Genomic DNA, 18,387 nt, shown 5'->3' on the forward strand with positions numbered 1-18,387 from the left:
GAGGTAAGGCGAGCGGACTGGGACACCCGACCGACAAAAAAAAAGACCCAGAAACAGCAACGCAAGCCCCGTCTCTCCTCTGCGGTTCAGCGCGCCGATCAGGTCAGTCACCTTCCGCTCGGTTCACAGCTCGTTGCGGCTGCTAGCTGAGTGAGAAAAACACTAACAACCATCAAGTCGACTGAACTCACCAAGACCGGGTTATCATCGTTGTACTGACTGATTACTCTAATCTAACAAGTTAACAACAAGAAAGTTCTCAGCATAATGAATTCACCTTTAAAAGCTTATTTAATTGCACTACGCTGCACAAGTTCCCCGGACTGTTTAAACTCGCGAGGCTGCAGGTTGTAATGGCTTAAGGTGAGGACTCAAGGTGAGGACACTTCGCCCCTGAGTGACAAGCTACCAGTCTCGTGCAGATTGGGGGTGGTGATAGAGAGGCGGGGGTGGTCACAGGACTGACAACTGGCACATAGTCAGGTGTTGGTCCAGAGTGTGTCTCTTGGCTGCAGTGTGAGTCTGAGTTTGACATGCAAACACCAGGCAGAGATTTTTACCATCAAAGTGCTCACAGCTTCTCAGGTAAGTACAAGTTATGGTTCGGTTTCCTTGCTTCCCCTGGATTCTGCAGCTCAGAGCATTTATTATTATTATTATTTATATTATTAGGATGAGCCCTGTACGCTTTTACATTAACGTATAGTAGGTAAACATTCAGGAAGTTCAGGGCTTCAGAATAATATCTGTGACTCAGCAGTAATGTAGACAGGTCTGGGACACTTTTTTTTCCGCTGCTACTCATTAGACAGTGTGAACTGTTAAATACTCCGTTAATATGTTATCATATAAAAATCACTCTATAGGAAATGAATCAGACATAGAAAGACATCTTGTGTTACGTTCATGTCTGACAACAGTGATAAAAGTTTCACAATATTTGTATATTATTTTAACTTTAAGGAGCCACAATAATAATGATGATAGCAGAATTTGCTGTCTATCCTTTTCTCATTTGTGGCAAGTATGCTGTTTTTCCTCAGTGTGTTCATTGATGGAATAAAAAAGGTAACTGAGCATTTATTTATTTTACATTATCTGCACTATTTATGTACCTAGAGTGCCTATAGTGTTTTTGATCTCTTTAATTATACTCTACATGTATATTTTTTTTATTTTAGATCAATGTTTTTGGTTTGTGTGTCAAGACAGCATAACGTTGACACACTAATGTAAATTGCATAAAAGGTTCACAGTGATAGGCTTGAAATCTCTACAGATTTGTTTTCAGTATTACCAAATCAACGTGATGTCAGAATTTAGTATTTGAGGTTTCTGATCCTAACACGGTGTTGGAAATACAAAACTCAGTCAAATAGGCAAAGTTTCATCAGATCAGAATATTAGAGGCTAATAGAATTAAACGTGTAATTATGGAGTTGCAGCAAAATTGCCCATCAAATCATCATTGGTATTATCAGACATTTATCAGACTGATATGACAGGTTTATCACAGAAGTTATCAGTGGTTAAATTGTCATCACTAATGAAACACGGCAATTTTAAAGCAAGACAAGTCATGATAAAGATCTGGTTGAGAAACAGGGGAAGTTATCAAGCATTGTTGTTTCCGTGTTTATCAGTGCTTCTTCAGATTAATGCAATAAATGCCACATTTTATTGAGGTAACTTATCTAACAGTTACATAAATGGCTATAATTTGTTTTGTGAGTTAGATTTTTTTTTTCTTTAATGTAGAAACTCAAGAAAGTTGTGTCTAGAACTCATGTGTGGCAGGAATCTCAGACAGCCTAAATCAGTGACGCCGAGACCCGTGTTGTTATTAAAATCGTCCTGTAATCTCTACATGCCGGACTTAAAGTCTAACTGCGGGTCTGATTCAGGAGTTGATGCAATGCCATTCCCTCAATTATTTACCTATCAGGTTATATAATTCCTAAAGTGAGGTGCGTACACGTATTTGTTAGTGCATGTGTGCATGAATGACTGAGACGGATTCGGACTTTGTTCTGTTGCCATAAATGGAAGGAGTGCCTCAAGATACGCTGCTGCGATTTTGTTGTCGGTCGCTCGTGTTGCGGATGGTTATTTTTGATTGGTTTACAAAACAGTTCAAATCTTTAGTAACTTTTTCTCACACGGAAGTGCTTCTTTTTTTAATATTCCGTGTTGATTTACACTTAACTTCTCTGCTTTGACTTTTAACAAGTTGCCTAATACGACACCTACAGATGTAAGAACTAAATGTAATCACGAAAGGAAGGAACATCTGCTTTTGCGTAAACATAGAGATAAAAGAGAATGGCATGCGCTGGATCAGCCCACAGATAATTTACCACCTCTGTCTTGACACCACCAACATCCTGCTCTGTCTACTTTAATTGCACTTTTCAAATATGAGTGATTTTGAAAAAAGGCACTTTGATAAAGTTTTATCAGATAACTTTGATGTTTGAAGTGGTGCAGCCCTAAGGTCATCAATTTACTTCTTTTTTTTTTTTAATTCGGTATAATTATTAACTCCAGGGTCAATCATTTCATCATTTTTCGTCTACAAACAACTACATTTTGGCAGCAAAACTGGACTTTTGTTGACATCAAACAAGATTTTGGACACTAGCGGGTTGTTTGCAAATAATAGTTAATCTTTTATTCCGGTGCATCACTGTTGAACCACCATGCCCTCGCCTCCGTGCTGTGCAGTTTAAAATGTCTCCCTGGCATTAAATAACTAGACGTTTCAAATATTTTATATAATTTCAATGCATTGTTTTCGAGATAACTTCACGATCAACTGCGTTTCAGTTGGAAACTCGACGAACTGAAGATGTGGCTATTTTAGTCCCAGTCTGTGCAACCATGTTTGTAATACTTTGATTCGGGCGTCGTGTAGGCTGCACGTAGTGCAAACATCTACCGTATGTTTCAGCATCAATGCTTTGATCGCACCAACACCTGCCATTTGAGAAGTGACTCGTGTACAGGACAACATCAAAGAACAGTTTTTCACTTCGCTTGTTTTCACGCTTCTCATTAGATTCATCTCTGTCGCTGAAATACAATTTAATTCAATGTGTAAACACAACGTCTAACCTGACTTTTTGTCCTGTTCGTAAAGTAAGACACATGAACAATCCACCTGATGTTTTATAGATTAAGTCATTCTTATTAAATATTCATAACTCCACTTCAGGTTGCAATATTTTTATTGAAAACATAAAAATATGTCACTTTACATTTTACTAAGGCCTATACGGCTTTTCTGCTGTTGTTCAGTCGGCATTACTCTATCAAATCTGCCTGCTTTTCTGCTTTGCCATTAATGTATTGCTGTAAGAGATTATTAAAGCTATGATATCTTCACCTGCTTTGGCTAGTAGGTTAAAGTAAAGTCATCAATTTAAACTTTTTGTAACTGCTGCTGAATACTTGGGTTTGTTTTCCTGTCAAACTATTGTGATAATGTCACTTTGTTTTCTGAACTACTACACTGTGAGAGGGCAAGAGGGCAATGATGTCAAAACTAAAGAAACAATAGTACATTAATTACTAATCAGACCCTGTTGGTACACTTACTGGAAACCTGTATTATAATACCTGACCAGATCTGTGCTTCATCTGGCTGAAACACTCATTTCTGAATAAAACAGATTGCACGCTGAACATGAAGGTACTGTGGCTCTGTGCAGATTATAGACAGTGATTAGTCTTCAGTCATACATACCAACTAATCCACCATGACATTAGGTAGGTACCCCTTGTTTGGCAAAGTATTGTCTTATCAGTCGAGACATGGACAAAGAACACAAGAGGGTGTCCTGAGGTTCATGGTGCCATGATTATAGGATTGATTAGCGTTACACTGTTATTGGCAAAATGATTATTTGAATTATTTTAATCAACAATGAGATCTCAGTTGTCTATAACAAATATTTAAAGATTTAGTTAATAAAAAATCCCTTGTAACATAAACATTTAACTTCTTTCACGTTCTTTTTATTCTTTTTTGCTGCTAATGTTCAAGCTTTTGCATAAAAATTAGATTAGTCTTCCTACTTTTCGTATATTTATTGCTTCATATTAACAAAATATCTTTCTTCATTATAGTTTTTTTATTTTCTGATTATATTTAATTTACAGCAGTGGTGTCAATAAACACATACAGACCAACTGCAGTAGAGTTCAGTATGGAATGTGTGCACAATAATTACCAATTGTTGAGGCTGAGATAAGAAAATACTCTGCGTTTTACAATCTGGATGCTGACATTGGATTGAAGAGCTGCCAGTTAAAAAGCCCTTGCAGCTTGTCTGTGTCCACGACAGGTCACAGGATGGTGCAGTGTAGTTTTTGGTGCAAATACATGCTGCAGAATTTCCCCCAGGTAGAGCAAGTGCGTAAGAAGTCAGGAAATCTCATAAAGCGCTTAAATGATGCCGGCAGTTCCAGTCTGTAATGTGAGGACAAAACAAAAGTTCGGCCTTAAAGGCAAACTTAATAAAGGAATGCTCGATCGTCAGCCATTTGGTGCCACCTTTGGCCAGACAGTGAAGTACTGATTTGCTTTTAAATTGTGTTCTGCTGACACTATCAGTACAGTTTGATCGCTCTAATGTGGGATTCAAAACCTTCATTCATGATAATGATCAATTTTTTGATCATTTGTGCAGCCCCACTTATAGGTGTGCAGAACATGATTGTTTTTTTTTCTTTGAGCTATTTATAAGGAGTTTTTTGGGGGGGACAAGTTCTGTTTCATAGGCAGTAGATCGTATTGTAGCCACCAAAATAAAATTTATCTGTTTAACTATCACTGGTTTTAACGTTGTGGCAGAAATGTCCACTTACGCAAATAGATACGCAAAATAGCAAGACGGTTGTTCTCGCCAATGCACTTTAACACAGAAATTAGTCAACAAACAGTAGGAATATTTATTGACCTTTGTCCTAATTTCTCTTTTAGAAATATGTGGGAGAAAACAGCAGTTCCTTAGGTCAGAATCCTGCTCTCTGTTGGGAACTTGAAAATGACTCAGACTCTGTGTAGGGGTCACTTTGGTTCACTCGGTATGACAATGCTTGAGACATCACTCGTTCAGGTCTTGCTGGAAATTATGTATGTAATCCTCCCCCTCAATTTAAAATAGACTGATTATTGTAAAATGTAAAAGTATTCTGAAAGTAAAACGGGAACAAAAAGTGTCAGATAGATTCACTCTTCGTGTAGCTCCAAGTCAGTTGCCTTGTCCTTTAATATATGCTGCTCATTTTCAGTATACTGATTGCTAAATCTGCACTTTTTTAATAATTTCGGTTGTTTTTTTCTTGACTTTTTTTAGTGAATCCATTTTACCCATAGTCAAAAACTGCATTTTTTTGTAGAAAAATATAAGTAAAAGAAGGTTGTTTGTAACTTGTTGGCTCTATGTGGAATGATGACAACAATCGAAATTAGTTACTTTTTTTTTTAATCAGTTATTGTGAATCAGAAGAGTAGCATTAGATTTTCATACATATTTATTGTTTTAAAATTAAACATAACTTTGTATCATTACCATTTAAGTAGCCTATTGAAAGTCAGTGGTTGACAACAACATTTATTTCATACAATTTCCACAAAAGCCTTTTCATGTAATATTTTTAGTCTTTAGTTTAGGCGCGTTTGAAACAGCCCATCAGTTCTGGCTTACTTCTGTTACAAGTACGGCACAGTGTGAAAAAGAAAAATGCCACCAACAACATTTGTACTTTAATTTTGCTTGAATTGTTCTAACACAGCTGCTGTGTGATCAGCTGTAAACTGAGAGACTGCTTTAAGGACGCCAGTTTTTGTGGCTACCTTTTTTAAACAAGCTGCAGTTTGTTCAAAAAATGTGAAGGTTTGCAGTTTTTTTTTTGTTTGTTTATTAATTAGTGGTTAAGTTGGTCCTTCACAGTCATAGAGGTAGAGTGGCCTTGGCATGTGGTGAGTGAGAAGACGAACACACATTCGCATCAGTTTACAGAGAAAAAAGTTTATTCAATGCAACAGTAAATTATGTATAGAAATGATACAGATTTAATGTGTTTAATGGGAAAAAAGTCTTATAAACTAAAAAAACATTTTCTTTGGATTTGTAATAAACAAATTTACTAACTCTTGGCTTATTCATGGTTTGATCTGTTTCTTAGTTTCGGAGTCATCCCATTATACTCTCATTATATTGCCCCTAAAAAAATCAACTCAACATTGTTGGACAAACTTACCATGCTTGACAGCAAGTTTGCAATCCATCAACACCTAAGTAAACTCTGATCGTTTTTCAAATCTTCCTTGAATTGTGCAGACAATCTAATTTTTTTGCTCACCTTTCCTGACACGTATTTTGCGTATGTTCTGTGAATGAGAGGCACGTCATCTGCTGCTTTATTGTCCAGCTAAACAGCAACTGAAAGCAGCACACCCCCTTCTTTTCCTCTTCACTTCGAGTAACAAGGCATGACTCTTCCCACATTGTACCCCTCCCTTTTCCTACCTTATTGCCCTGCTTTCACACTGTGTGTGCCAAAACCCAAATGTGTCTAACAACTATTAGTCACCTGTATGTAAATATTGACAAATACAGTTGTATGTACAGTTATTTATCTGAATTTGATCTTATTCTGTCATCCTCACTTCAAGCTCAGAGGTGTGTGTATGTTTAAGTGAGTGTCTGTGTGTATAAATGTGTGTGTGTGAGGCCTTGAAGTGTGCACCACTTCTTCTCCTTATCCACTGAGGAAGCTCTTGTGCCTCAAGAGACTCATCAACCATTAACTCATAACTATTTGAGGGAATTAGGGGAAAGTTCATGTCCTCAGATTGTTGTGAAAAATCAGATTCCCAGAAAGCAACCTATGATGCAGACACAAACTCACAAGACATCTCTTCTATGGCAGTGTCTCTGAGTCCTTGTCCTCGTGCATGTGAATACAGTTTTATTACTTTTTGCCTCCTTCATTTTGAAAAAAATATCAATTTTACAGAGCACTGGTATAAAATTAAGCTGAGACTTGTTGCACCAACCGGAGGCTTGAAATGAGGAGATTGGCTCATTTTTTTTGAAGTTGTACCAAGAAGATAGCGACACACAATCTGATGTGGCAAGTCCAAAACTCAGGATACCCCCGTCTACAACAGCCTTTTATTATAATTATTTCTGCACTCTGATTAAGTGTTTCATAAAAACCTTTATCAGTATTGAAAATCTTTATTTGAATGTAAAAGATTAGTCCTAAAGCATAAAATATTCCTTTATCAAAAATTCATGTGTTTGTGTGGATAAGGCATAAACCCTGTTCTGCAGATTGTTTTATATACTTACCTTTTTGTCACTCTGTGTATCCATACATAACTATCTGACTTTGAAATTTTAAGTTTTTAGATTCAAGTGTTCTTGTGTGTCCTTGGGTGTACAAATATAAGCAGCATTGTGTGTCTGTGTCCTTCCATCTGTGACTTTGTTTAGACACAAAAGTTCAATATGTTTAGGTACAAAAGGTCTTGTTCAGTGAGATACAGTGACCCTATGTACCATTGGAACAAATACAATTTAAGCTACAGTATTACAGTTTCAGTGTCTGAAAGCATTTGTTACCTGTCACTGTCTAAGTGATGTCAACAGATAACTGTGAGGTTGAATATAGACATAAAATCGTGGCTGTTGTAACATGGTGAAGGAATGAAGATCGCAACCTTAGTTTATTCTAAACTAATACAAACAAACTGCAGGAATACATTTTGTATTGCATTTCTGCCAGCGTATCAGCTCAAACATTTCACTTTTTGAACTTTAAGGCACATAATATTATTACTGGCCCGATAATTATACACTACATGTTTAAATGATCGACCTATTGTGGTAGAGGAGAAAAGTACAACCAGAGAGGCATAATGAGTTTAGCTAAGCTGCACCTTTTTTGATTCTATAATGTCTCTATGGTGTACCAGCCTGTGTTTTTTATCAGAATTTTAGGATTTATAATTGAATATTTCACTTAGTGGCATCTCTATTCTGATAGTTTGTGCCTGGCAGTTCACAGTCCATATTCAGGGACAGTGTTTCTGTTTTTTATCAAGACTTCTGCTTGTCTCCTCGGAGCTGATTTGCCAAACAACCCGAAGCAGCAAGTTTGTTACAATGATCGGTCGGTTAACAACATGCGGCCAAGGACACAGGTTAAACGTCGTCTAATTGGGTTTTACACAGAGATGAAGTTATGTAGGGCTTTTAGATTTATAAGTTGGAAGTGTTGGGCTTTTTCGTCTTTTATGATTTTATGTGGATGGTCTGTTGTGTTAAACCTGTGGTGTTCAACCCTGGTCCTGGAGGGCAACTATCCTCCGTGTTTTAGATGTTCCCCTGCTCTTTAGTAGGTCTTCAAGTTCTGCAGAAGCCTGTAAATCACTCATTCATTCAAATCAGGTGGGTCAAACCGCAGGGAAACAACTAAAACATGCAGGATAGTGGTGAATCATAACCATTATGTCTAACTCATGACAGTTCCATCTTACAATATGCATAAAATGCAGAGATTTATGGTCAAAGAAAAGTAAATCTAGTTTTTGATTTTTTTTAAAGGTTTCCCCCTCACTTTTCAAACATAGTTTCAACCTGCACATGTGGTTTATTCTTTCACGCCTACAGTACTGAATGTTATTCAGTCGTGGAACATGGTGGTACAGTTTTTTACAATTTGAACAGCTACATTGGATGAGTTACTGGATAATTTTCTTACATAAGTAACCAATCAAGAAGTCATTTTATATAAACAACACAGTTTAGGAACAAAAATTCTATTCTTATTCTTGACATTTAATTAAATCTCATTCAGTGACCTCATTTGTTCATTATTGAATGTTTTCCTTTGTTTTATCTTCAAAAATCCCAATGTGTCTCTGTCCTAAAAAGCTTGTAGGCCTACATTTTCTCTAGTTGGCTCTGCGTTACTGGAAGGCTTGCTTATTGTTTCGATTCACACTTGGTATGGGAGTGAAGAACTGAAAGCTTCTGTCAAACTAATGTGAAACCACTTGACATAGTTATCAAAACTTATTCTTTTTAACAAAATAATGTCATGTCTAAGTGGATGTTTCATACTTACAGACAAGCTAAAACCTATTGAAGTGTTTTTGAAGTCTTAATCTTCATTTAGTTTCTGTGTTTAAAAGAACTTTTCTAAGATAAGTTGAGCTTTTTGACTTTCACGTTTCTTTGTAGTCATGCAGCTTTACTTCAGATGCAAAAACCAAACATCCCAGTTACAAGGAAGAAACCACTTTGATTGGCTTGAGTATGATTGCTTAGTAGAAAATGAATACACGTATAGTAAGGTATAGGTACAGTAAAAGTCCTAAATCGTCCCAGAATGCTGTTTTATCCAAAAATGTTCTGTCTTCAGTGTCATTAATTAAACAAAGCTATCTTGATGTGTTTCTTTATATTTCGAGAGATTCCATTCAAACTAAGGACTTTCAACAAAGGATGTGTCTTGTGCATTAAATTAATGAATGATTCAGTAAATCTGTGGGGAAACTTAATGTGACCTTCAAGCGCTCTATTGGCACTACATTATGCCTTTTTATCAGTAAAGCCATATGGGCTTTGCAGTACGTTAGAAAAGCATTGTCACTCGGCCAAGCAATTCAGAAATGTTGCCTGATCTTGTGTAATGCAGGAGCGAGCCAAAAACTGCATAAAAACGCTGCTGAATTCTTGCATCTGTTATTTCTCAAAATCAACAGACAGTGAATGCATGCACGTACTTATTGCAACAGTTAGTGGACTCGGCATCTAAAAGAGCATAATTAAAAATAGCACAGTGGTAAACGTCTTCCATAACAAGGTTTTGAGTGTGTTGCTGGCATCATATACTAGGGTTTGATGTTTTCAAACAAGCCTGGGTGAGAAATCAGTCTCAAAGTTAGATCACAAACTTGGGTTATTGTTTGCAGCAAGTCTTACACACTTTTAATTGAGCTGTAGGTGAAGTCCACAGCCTTTTCCTTGGCAAATGCTACAACATTCAGTGTCTACAGTTACAGCTTAATTTGTCAAATAAGTGTCCATTTTTGAGCTATCAGTGGGGCTGGATTCACTGAGATGTACGAACTCAAGAACAAGACAGAGAAATAACTTTCTCTAACTTTTCTTATAGTTGATAAACTAGTCAAGCTGCCTGTTTCTGCTATAGGCAGAGAGAAGAGTGTGCTGCATTCATAAAACAAACATAAGGACATTCTCCAAATATAAGTGCAGCTTATTTTATTAATAAAATGTTTTAACAGATCTGAGTCCAGCAGCTGACAAACATGTGGTCACATGTGAGATAAGAAACATGAAGATAGTTATATGACATGTAAAAATTGTAAATACATTAAGGTTCTAACTATTAAATTAATAAATAACACACAACTTTTGTTGTTTTTTTAGTAAACATCTAATCTTTTATGAATATGCAGTTTTATGTTGTGCTGAGCACAAATATACGCTCATGAAATCTGACTAAATCACAACTGTATAGGATACAAAAAGCATCTTCGAGTAGTTTTTTAAACTTAACAACTTCAGTGTTCTGCTGACAAACTGATGTCCACATATCACATGTATGACTGTGTAACTGAAATCAGAAAATAAAGTTTTCAGTGTTGTGTTGGGGTCAGATAATGTATGAGGAAGAGAACAGCATGCATCACTGCCGTCACGTCGTCTCTGAGTGACTGAGAGGAAGGAGAGAAGTGCAACCAAAGAGGCATGATGAGGTTGCCTGTCAGAATGAAGCAACAGGAAATCATCTGCATCTGATGTCTACCACCTCACACATAACACACACTCTCACACACACACAAAGTTAAACAGACACACAGGAAAATGAATGTTTACAAGAAAATGCATTAATGCACATTGGCACCCATGCACAATTCTCTACTGTACACTAAAGGTGCACGATATAGATATTGAGAAATGAGACTGAATGACGCATACATGACACACACACATGCACACATACCCCGACCACATGATGGTTCGCTGTCTGAACTTTTGCTGAGCCCAGACTCTGTCAGGGAACGAAAATGTGTGTTTGTGTGTAGTTCCCTTTCTATTGGTCATCACTTCCTGAGGAAAAACCTGACCGCACACACATAAATGCATACACACACACACACACACAAACACAGACCATTTTCCTGACGCTGCCACTGTCACTTAGTGAGCTGACACTAAAAAGTCTCCAAACTGATATGGGAGAACAGGGTGAGTGGACCATCCTGTGTGTCCATGAATCTTTGTGTGTTTGTGTCCATTGGCTCACCTCGTTTCCATGTGGTGAACTGCTTTGTGTGCGTTATAAAATGTTTCTAAGAACGCTCAGCTGTTACAGAGTGTATAACTGGGGTGTCTGTTCAGTTGTTTTACCATTTCAGTTGGCTAAAAGCTGAACAGGTCAGCTGTTGTTTTAATACTCAGTGTGACTTCTGTTTATCTTCTCATCGGTTTGATTGATATACAGTATTTGATGGCATCATATAGCTTAAATACCTACAAACAAAGTTGACAGCTTTTTATTTATTTATTACCATAAAAAGGCCAAACAAGAAAAAATAATTTAACTGGGTCATTTAAACTTTATTCCAAAAACAGATTTCTGTCATTTTTACTTTGTGGTCTTTTTGTGTGTGTGTTTCTTGCAGTGTAGAGCAGTTTTTACTTAAAATAGGAAAAAACATTTTGTTGTCTGTTGATCACATGACCCGTAGACATTAAATTTTTAAAAATGCTCTGAAAGAAACTGCTCTAACTATTTGTATTAGACTTAGCTGAATCAAATTTGGGACTCAGACACAACTACTGGGTGGCATGTTCAGTCTAATCTGATGTTTTAACCAAAAATAAATGAATAAATCAAACTGAAATCAGACGGTGGTTGTCTATCAGACAAAGATTGCGGTTTTCTAACCTCTCACTGTGCCAAGCTTTTGAAGACTTCAGAAGACTTCAAGAATTCAGTACCAAGCATGTAGGTGGGTTTTTCAGATCAGAGCAGACTTTCGTTTTTGTCAAGAGGGCAGTCCAAACCTCCATTTGACACTTTGTTTGCACTTGGTTTTCCAGTACTCTCTCGTTTGATCATTCAGGTGCAGAAGGGGAAGGCCCTTGCAGGTAAATCTGCTAAAGTGGCTTTACACCACCAGAAAAAAAAGTGGTAGTTTCCTGAAGAGTAAAGCAGGACTTTTTTTTTTTTTACACTTTTTTTAACGTATATACCTCACAGCTTTTGAAGTGTAGCACAAAGTGTATTCAAAATATTTAAATTCAAAAACTAGGCTAACAAACCACAATTTTACAGTTCAGAGCTTCTCCAGAGTCCCACAGTTTTCTTATAGAGGACTAATTAGGCAAAAAAAAAAAAATCAAGCACTACAATCTTTTCAAAGAAAATGTGGGGACTGTGAGGCAGACACGCAGGCGGGCATATCTTTGTTTTAGTCACTGACGCTGAACCACATGCTGCTTTACATGAAGAGGTCAGGAAGTCACACAACTCGGTCTCTACACTTTCTCTCTCGCTCTCTCTCTCCCTGGCACACATAAACATTTTTCATGAAAACACCTTTGACAATATAAATGGCTCGATGGGTGAAAGGATATATCAACTGTTAAGCTGAGCTAAATTCAGCAAACATGCAGCTCTGAGAGGGAGAAGGCACATATTCATACCTGTTTTCAGTTTGCTGCAGTAATTTAGATGTATAAAAAAATCTTCTGTTCAAAAAATAGATAGTATGTGTTGTACTCAAATAGTCAAGCTATATAGAAACCAAAATATATGTTTACAAAAATACATTATTATTCTGTGAATGGTCTTCTGATAGAAATCGTTCGGTCTTCGCCCTGAAGCAGGGTGCATAGTTTTTACTTAAAGACTGAAGATAAGAGTGTTAAGGCCTTGAATGCAGCAGGGCAGGTTCTTCCTTTTGTCTTCCACGTAACTAAATGTACCAGACTACCTTGTGTGTTCACTTCTTTAGTGTCCTAAACTCCTCTTTAATCCTTCATCATGTTTTTTCTCCCCCCGACCATTAAATGTCTTTTCGTGTATAGGAATGTTGAAGGCTTTCAAACCCTCTAGAGAAGTTGTATTAATTTTAAATAGTTTCCTAATAGCAATGTTTTGTTAATTCTTTGTATAAAAGTTATTAAAGGTCTGTTCATTTATTGCAATCACACTTAAGCATCACAAGCACCAAAAAGAGTCCAGCCATCTGTACAGTAATATGATCTCCTTTCTTTGCTTCAGTTTTTTTTGGACAGAGTGATTGCTGTTGTGAAGAAAACATTACATTTGTTTTGCAACTCTGTCCCTGAAGGAAAGATTTCACATCTTTTCCTTCATTTTACCTCATGCTCAAAAGCTATTGCATTCAGACTTTGGAAACAGCAGCACAGACTCATAAAGTTAACTGTTTTGCAACTTATTTTCATGTGGCAATACAGATTTAATGCCAGCACTTATTTGACTCTTCTTTTGTGCTGTCACGTTAAAATTGAAATGTATTTTCTGAAGTTAAAAGGCTCTTTTTTTTTATCTAAAACATATTTGCGGGTCTGTTCACAGTCCTACACAGCTGAGTCAGTGTAATTCTCGCTTATAGCAGTTGTCAGACTTGCCTGCCAGCTTGCTCTTAGCACTCTGTTATTGTGTCACAACAGACGCAATCGATAATAGAAAGGACTTTTAAAAACTGTACTCAAACCTGGAAGTCAAGCTCTGACACGTGGAAATACGAGAACTGGCTGAAGACACCGGCACAACAGCCATACACGTGCTGACATGCACACGCCTTTGCAAACGCAGGGCAAACTACACAACCTTTACTAATCATTTGTCACCTTTTATAATGTCTGACAGCTTGTTTTCCTACGCCACACTCACAAATACAAACTTGAGTTCGAAGAGATTTTGCACTACATTGTTTCCAAGAACAATCTCAGGGGAGAGGTTTCAGTCCAAACTTGTTTTCACCTTCGGTTACGACATGATTTAAACACTTTGGTGTAACTGTCAGGTTGCCTTTTTTTCCAAGCTGCATTGAGTACAAAACATGAATTTCCTTATGCAAGGGGTTTTTTTTCTCTTAGAGTCTCCAGGGTGCAGTTTGATTTTTTAAGTGGTCCAGGGACTCGCTCTTTGTCACCCATTGCTTTATCTCTTGTGCCTTTGACTTCTGGAGCTCTTCCTTTCCCATTAGATTTCTTTCCCCATATAGTGACTTAATGCCAAGCAAGAGTACAAGTCGTTCCATTGCTCCAATGCTCCGTTTTAATTTTGTATCAGCTGGCAGCCGGCCAGCAAATGGAAAAAATAACCAGGTTTCTTTGGTTATTAATAGTCATTAGCTTACAGTGCAGTGGAAGCTGCTGCATGTGGACACATACACAATATTTCTCTGTCCTGTTGTGGAACAATACCGCAGTCCATGAGAATTTTAAGTGGACCCCCGTTGATTTTTTTGCTGCCACATTCCAAACAAGTAAAAAAAGGAAACAATATGCATTTGAAAGGGGAGGATGTTTGTTCCAAAGGGATGTTTTGCCAACTAATTTGGAACTCATTCAAGCCATTTTTATACCTGGTGCCATCTGAGCATTACTATTTTAGCTCTGTCCTGTTGCATAATTCTTTGTTACATTTTTTTCTATATATATATATATATATATAAATTGGGCACATGGAGTTTGATTGGCTGTGGTTTATTTTGAGATTTTGTGGTAGTTATAAAGGTTACTTGACATGTCTGGTGTTTTAGTTCACAAACCTTTTGCCCTATTGATTATTTATAAACTGTTGCAATCCCTTTGACAGTCCTTTGAGTTCAAATCAGGATCATTATTAAAATAGATCATAAAGGTTTAGGCAAATTTATATTTAAAAAGAAAACAATATGACAAAATGAAATACTTTTCTACACAAATATTTTAAAACACATAATGTCACTTATTTCAATGTAGCAATTACTTTTACATTGCTGGTTTAAAACAAGGGCGGTCCTGAATTGTGCTTGAGTGCTTAAACTGTAACAAACATCACAGAGTACTTTACTTTGGTAAGTTCCAAATACATCTTCCTGTCAGAGGAAATGTTTAACCCACAGCCCCCAACAAGTGCACACAAGTACTACTTTTGATAAAAGTGCCAACTTTTTTACCAAAAAAAGTACAGTGCACAAAAACTAAGACGTTTTTTGTACCCAAACATTCAGGGTTCACTTTTACATGACTGAAGGGAAAATACTGAAAAGGCAACAAGCCCAACATTATCAAATATCCTATGAATTTTTTCCTTACACGACAGCCCTAAATAAATGTACCCCCCATCTTTTAGTCTTTTGTTTGGTTTACTTTATGTGAACTGTAGTAATCTCTGATGGTTGGACTTTAAACATCTCAGCTGATTCTTTTTTTCCTCCAATATCTGACGATCTGTGTTAAATATTAGACTGACTGGAAAAAAAAAAACTATTATTCTGTGTCACTGAGAATAAAGAGGTGACTATAACAAAACCCATTTCCAGAATGTTTTGTAGGCTTATTTTAAGTATCATAGTGTCTGATTAAAAGACCAAATCTAATAAAGAACTGGTCTTGCTAATGAAATGAATGACAATGAAAGCCCTAAGAGCAATCAAGAATTGACAGAAATACATGTTGGAAAATGTTCATGACCACTCCATGTACAATTTTAAGTTTCTACCCAGGTGTAAAACATTTCAGTGCTCAGAAAGTGTTTTTTATTTTTTTATTTTTTCTCCAAAAACCAGTTCTGCATCCTTGGCCTGCATTCTTTGTCCTTTGGTTAGGCAATCTCACCACTAGCCACCCAAACAGCACCAGAGGAAGACAGTGTTTTGAACAGAAGAGACGTTCCTCATTGCCAGAGTTCGTCTTGTACTCCCTGTGACACAATCTGCCTCCCTGCTTGCTTGATAACAGTCAGACTGCAGGAATGAGCAGGAGGACCGAGGGTGCTGGTCGTGATGTTTGTATGGGAGTGTGCGTGTCCGCCCCAATGTTTTGAACTTTTCTGAGTGGACATTTTAATGATTAACTCTCAGTGGAATGTTACACATGAGCTTAAAATATATACTTTCAAATTGTCTATTCATTTCTGTTGTCTTGTGAGTTTTTTCTACATTTATTTTTGTTTCCATCAATGGCTCCTGCTTTCTTTTTTCAAGGCCACACAAAGTCGAGACGTGATACGTTATCACTTCCTTGCTTTTCTGTATCATGATGCATCAGCTAATGATTCCTTTCTTCTTCTTCTTTTTGCCCTGTAGACATGGTGGACACTCAGCAGCTCCTGGCTTGGCCTGTTGGTTTCAGCCTGAGCACAGTGGACTTGCCAGAGCTGGACGACAGCTCCCACTGCCTTGACATGAAACATTTGTTGACTTCGGACTACGCCTCCATTTCCTCCTCCTCCATCCCTTCCTCCTTGTCCCCCCCGCTTGTGTCCTCCATCTCATCCGCTGGTGTGGCCTACGACATCAGTCCATCACTGAGTGAAGAACACCTGACCAACATGGACTACACAAACATGCACAGCTACAGGACAGAACAGGACACACACAGTAAGCCCAGTCTGTGGATCACTCACATGTCAACTATTTCTTTTTCTTATTGAAATCGTTTAAACTTGGTTTGCATGATATATTAAAGGATTGAGACCTCAGTTAATCAGGTTTACACCTGGTTGGAGATTATCTCATTTGATAAAACCAGGCTTAAAAAGTTAAATGTTGTTCCTTTATATGAAATATGCTGACTTTTTGGTTTTATTTGTGCTATCAGATTCAATCAAGCTGGAGCCCGAGTCACCTCCGCAGTACTCTGACAGCCCCGTGTTCTCCAAGTTTCCAGACGATACGTCAGCAACTACATTAAACATCGAGTGTCGTGTGTGTGGGGACAAAGCCTCAGGGTTTCATTACGGCGTCCATGCCTGTGAGGGCTGTAAGGTAGGCCTGAAAGACACAACAAATGAAGATGAAACTGAGAGAAATTAACAAGCCCAGACTGTCTCTTTGCTTACAATTTTTTTTTTGTTTGTTTTTTTGGTTAGTCAAGGTAACACTATTAAAAAAAACAAACAATAGTTTAGATCTTCAAAAAGTAACAAATCCTCTTAAATGAACATGACAACAATGATAAATAAAACACTCAAATGATAGATTAAATGGAGCAGACTCTTTGTAAAAGGTCAACAGGAATAAAATTTTATATATATGTATATATTCAATTATTTTAGAAATCTATGAAAGATTGCTGTAGATTACATAAACAGTGGTCGTAATACCACTTCAGAATTGCATCAGCTAATGTTAATTTCTATTTTGAACCGTTAAGTTTTGTTTCTCTGTCACTCTTCCTTTTTTTCTGTCACTCTGTGTCATCTTCTACATGTCAGTGGAATCAATAATTGTGATATGCTTGGAGAGAAGTGGGCATTTTTTTTATCTGTTTGATGTCTGTCACTCTAACCACAAGCCATATACATTTTCCACTCCTCAAGAGTTCAGCCCAGGCAAGTGCCTCTGCAAATACAGCCAACCCCTTAAACTTTTCGTCAGTGTGTCTGTCTTCATTGTCTGTATGGAGTATAAATAACTGATAGAGTGTGGGTGAAGTGTCAGACATATTTCCATTTTCTTTGAAATATTTTGACATTATAGGAAGATGAACTAAAAATTCTTGCAGTGTGTTCCAATCACAAATGAGAAGATTTTTCAGTTTCAGCACTTGTTGTATGCATCTTTCAGTTCAGTTCCAAGATGTTTTCACAGGTTTAAAAATATAGTTACTCAGAAGGTAGTATGCCTACTGTAGACATATACACATGTAAGCTAAATTAAAATACTAAATGCTAATAGATAATTAGATTAAATACTATTAAGACAATATTTACCTTTTTATTGATTTTTTTTTCCTAACAAGATGTTCATGTCAACTGCAGTCTTAGTCATAGTTAGTGTACAGATTATTTATTGATTTTGGAGGAATCAATTAGTCTGATCCTGTTAATTAAAGGCTAAAACAACCACACACACACACACACATCCTCTAAACATTTGAATGTCATTATCATTGTGCTGCCACAAGTATAAGAAGAATAAACGTGTTTCAACACAAAGCAGGGGCTCTTTTAGTGCATATAAACTCAGATATGCACGCTCTCAGCCCTCCCGTGGCCTTCTCCTCCTTTCTTCAGTTCTGAGGGCTTCAGGAGGGTTAACTAGCTCTACAGATAGATGTGTAAAGAAGCCCAGAAACTGGTTTGGTTTGATGG

The 18,387-nt window shown here is 37.1% G+C and overlaps 1 protein-coding gene across 1 annotated transcript in view; it reads left to right on the top strand.

The window, feature by feature from the left end:
• Positions 1–432: 432 nt before the first annotated feature.
• The window catches only part of pparg (peroxisome proliferator-activated receptor gamma), a 31,549-nt gene continuing 13,594 nt past the window's right edge, over positions 433–18,387 (top strand). The window contains exons 1-3 of the mRNA XM_017408856.3: positions 433–585; positions 16,379–16,672; positions 16,893–17,059. Of these exons, the coding sequence (XP_017264345.1) occupies positions 534–585; positions 16,379–16,672; positions 16,893–17,059 (513 nt within the window). The 5' untranslated portion in view covers positions 433–533. The remainder of the gene's footprint in view (positions 586–16,378; positions 16,673–16,892; positions 17,060–18,387) is intronic.

The sequence above is a fragment of the Kryptolebias marmoratus genome, linkage group LG4, assembly GCF_001649575.2.
Source record: "Kryptolebias marmoratus isolate JLee-2015 linkage group LG4, ASM164957v2, whole genome shotgun sequence".
Taxonomy (NCBI): domain Eukaryota; kingdom Metazoa; phylum Chordata; class Actinopteri; order Cyprinodontiformes; family Rivulidae; genus Kryptolebias; species Kryptolebias marmoratus.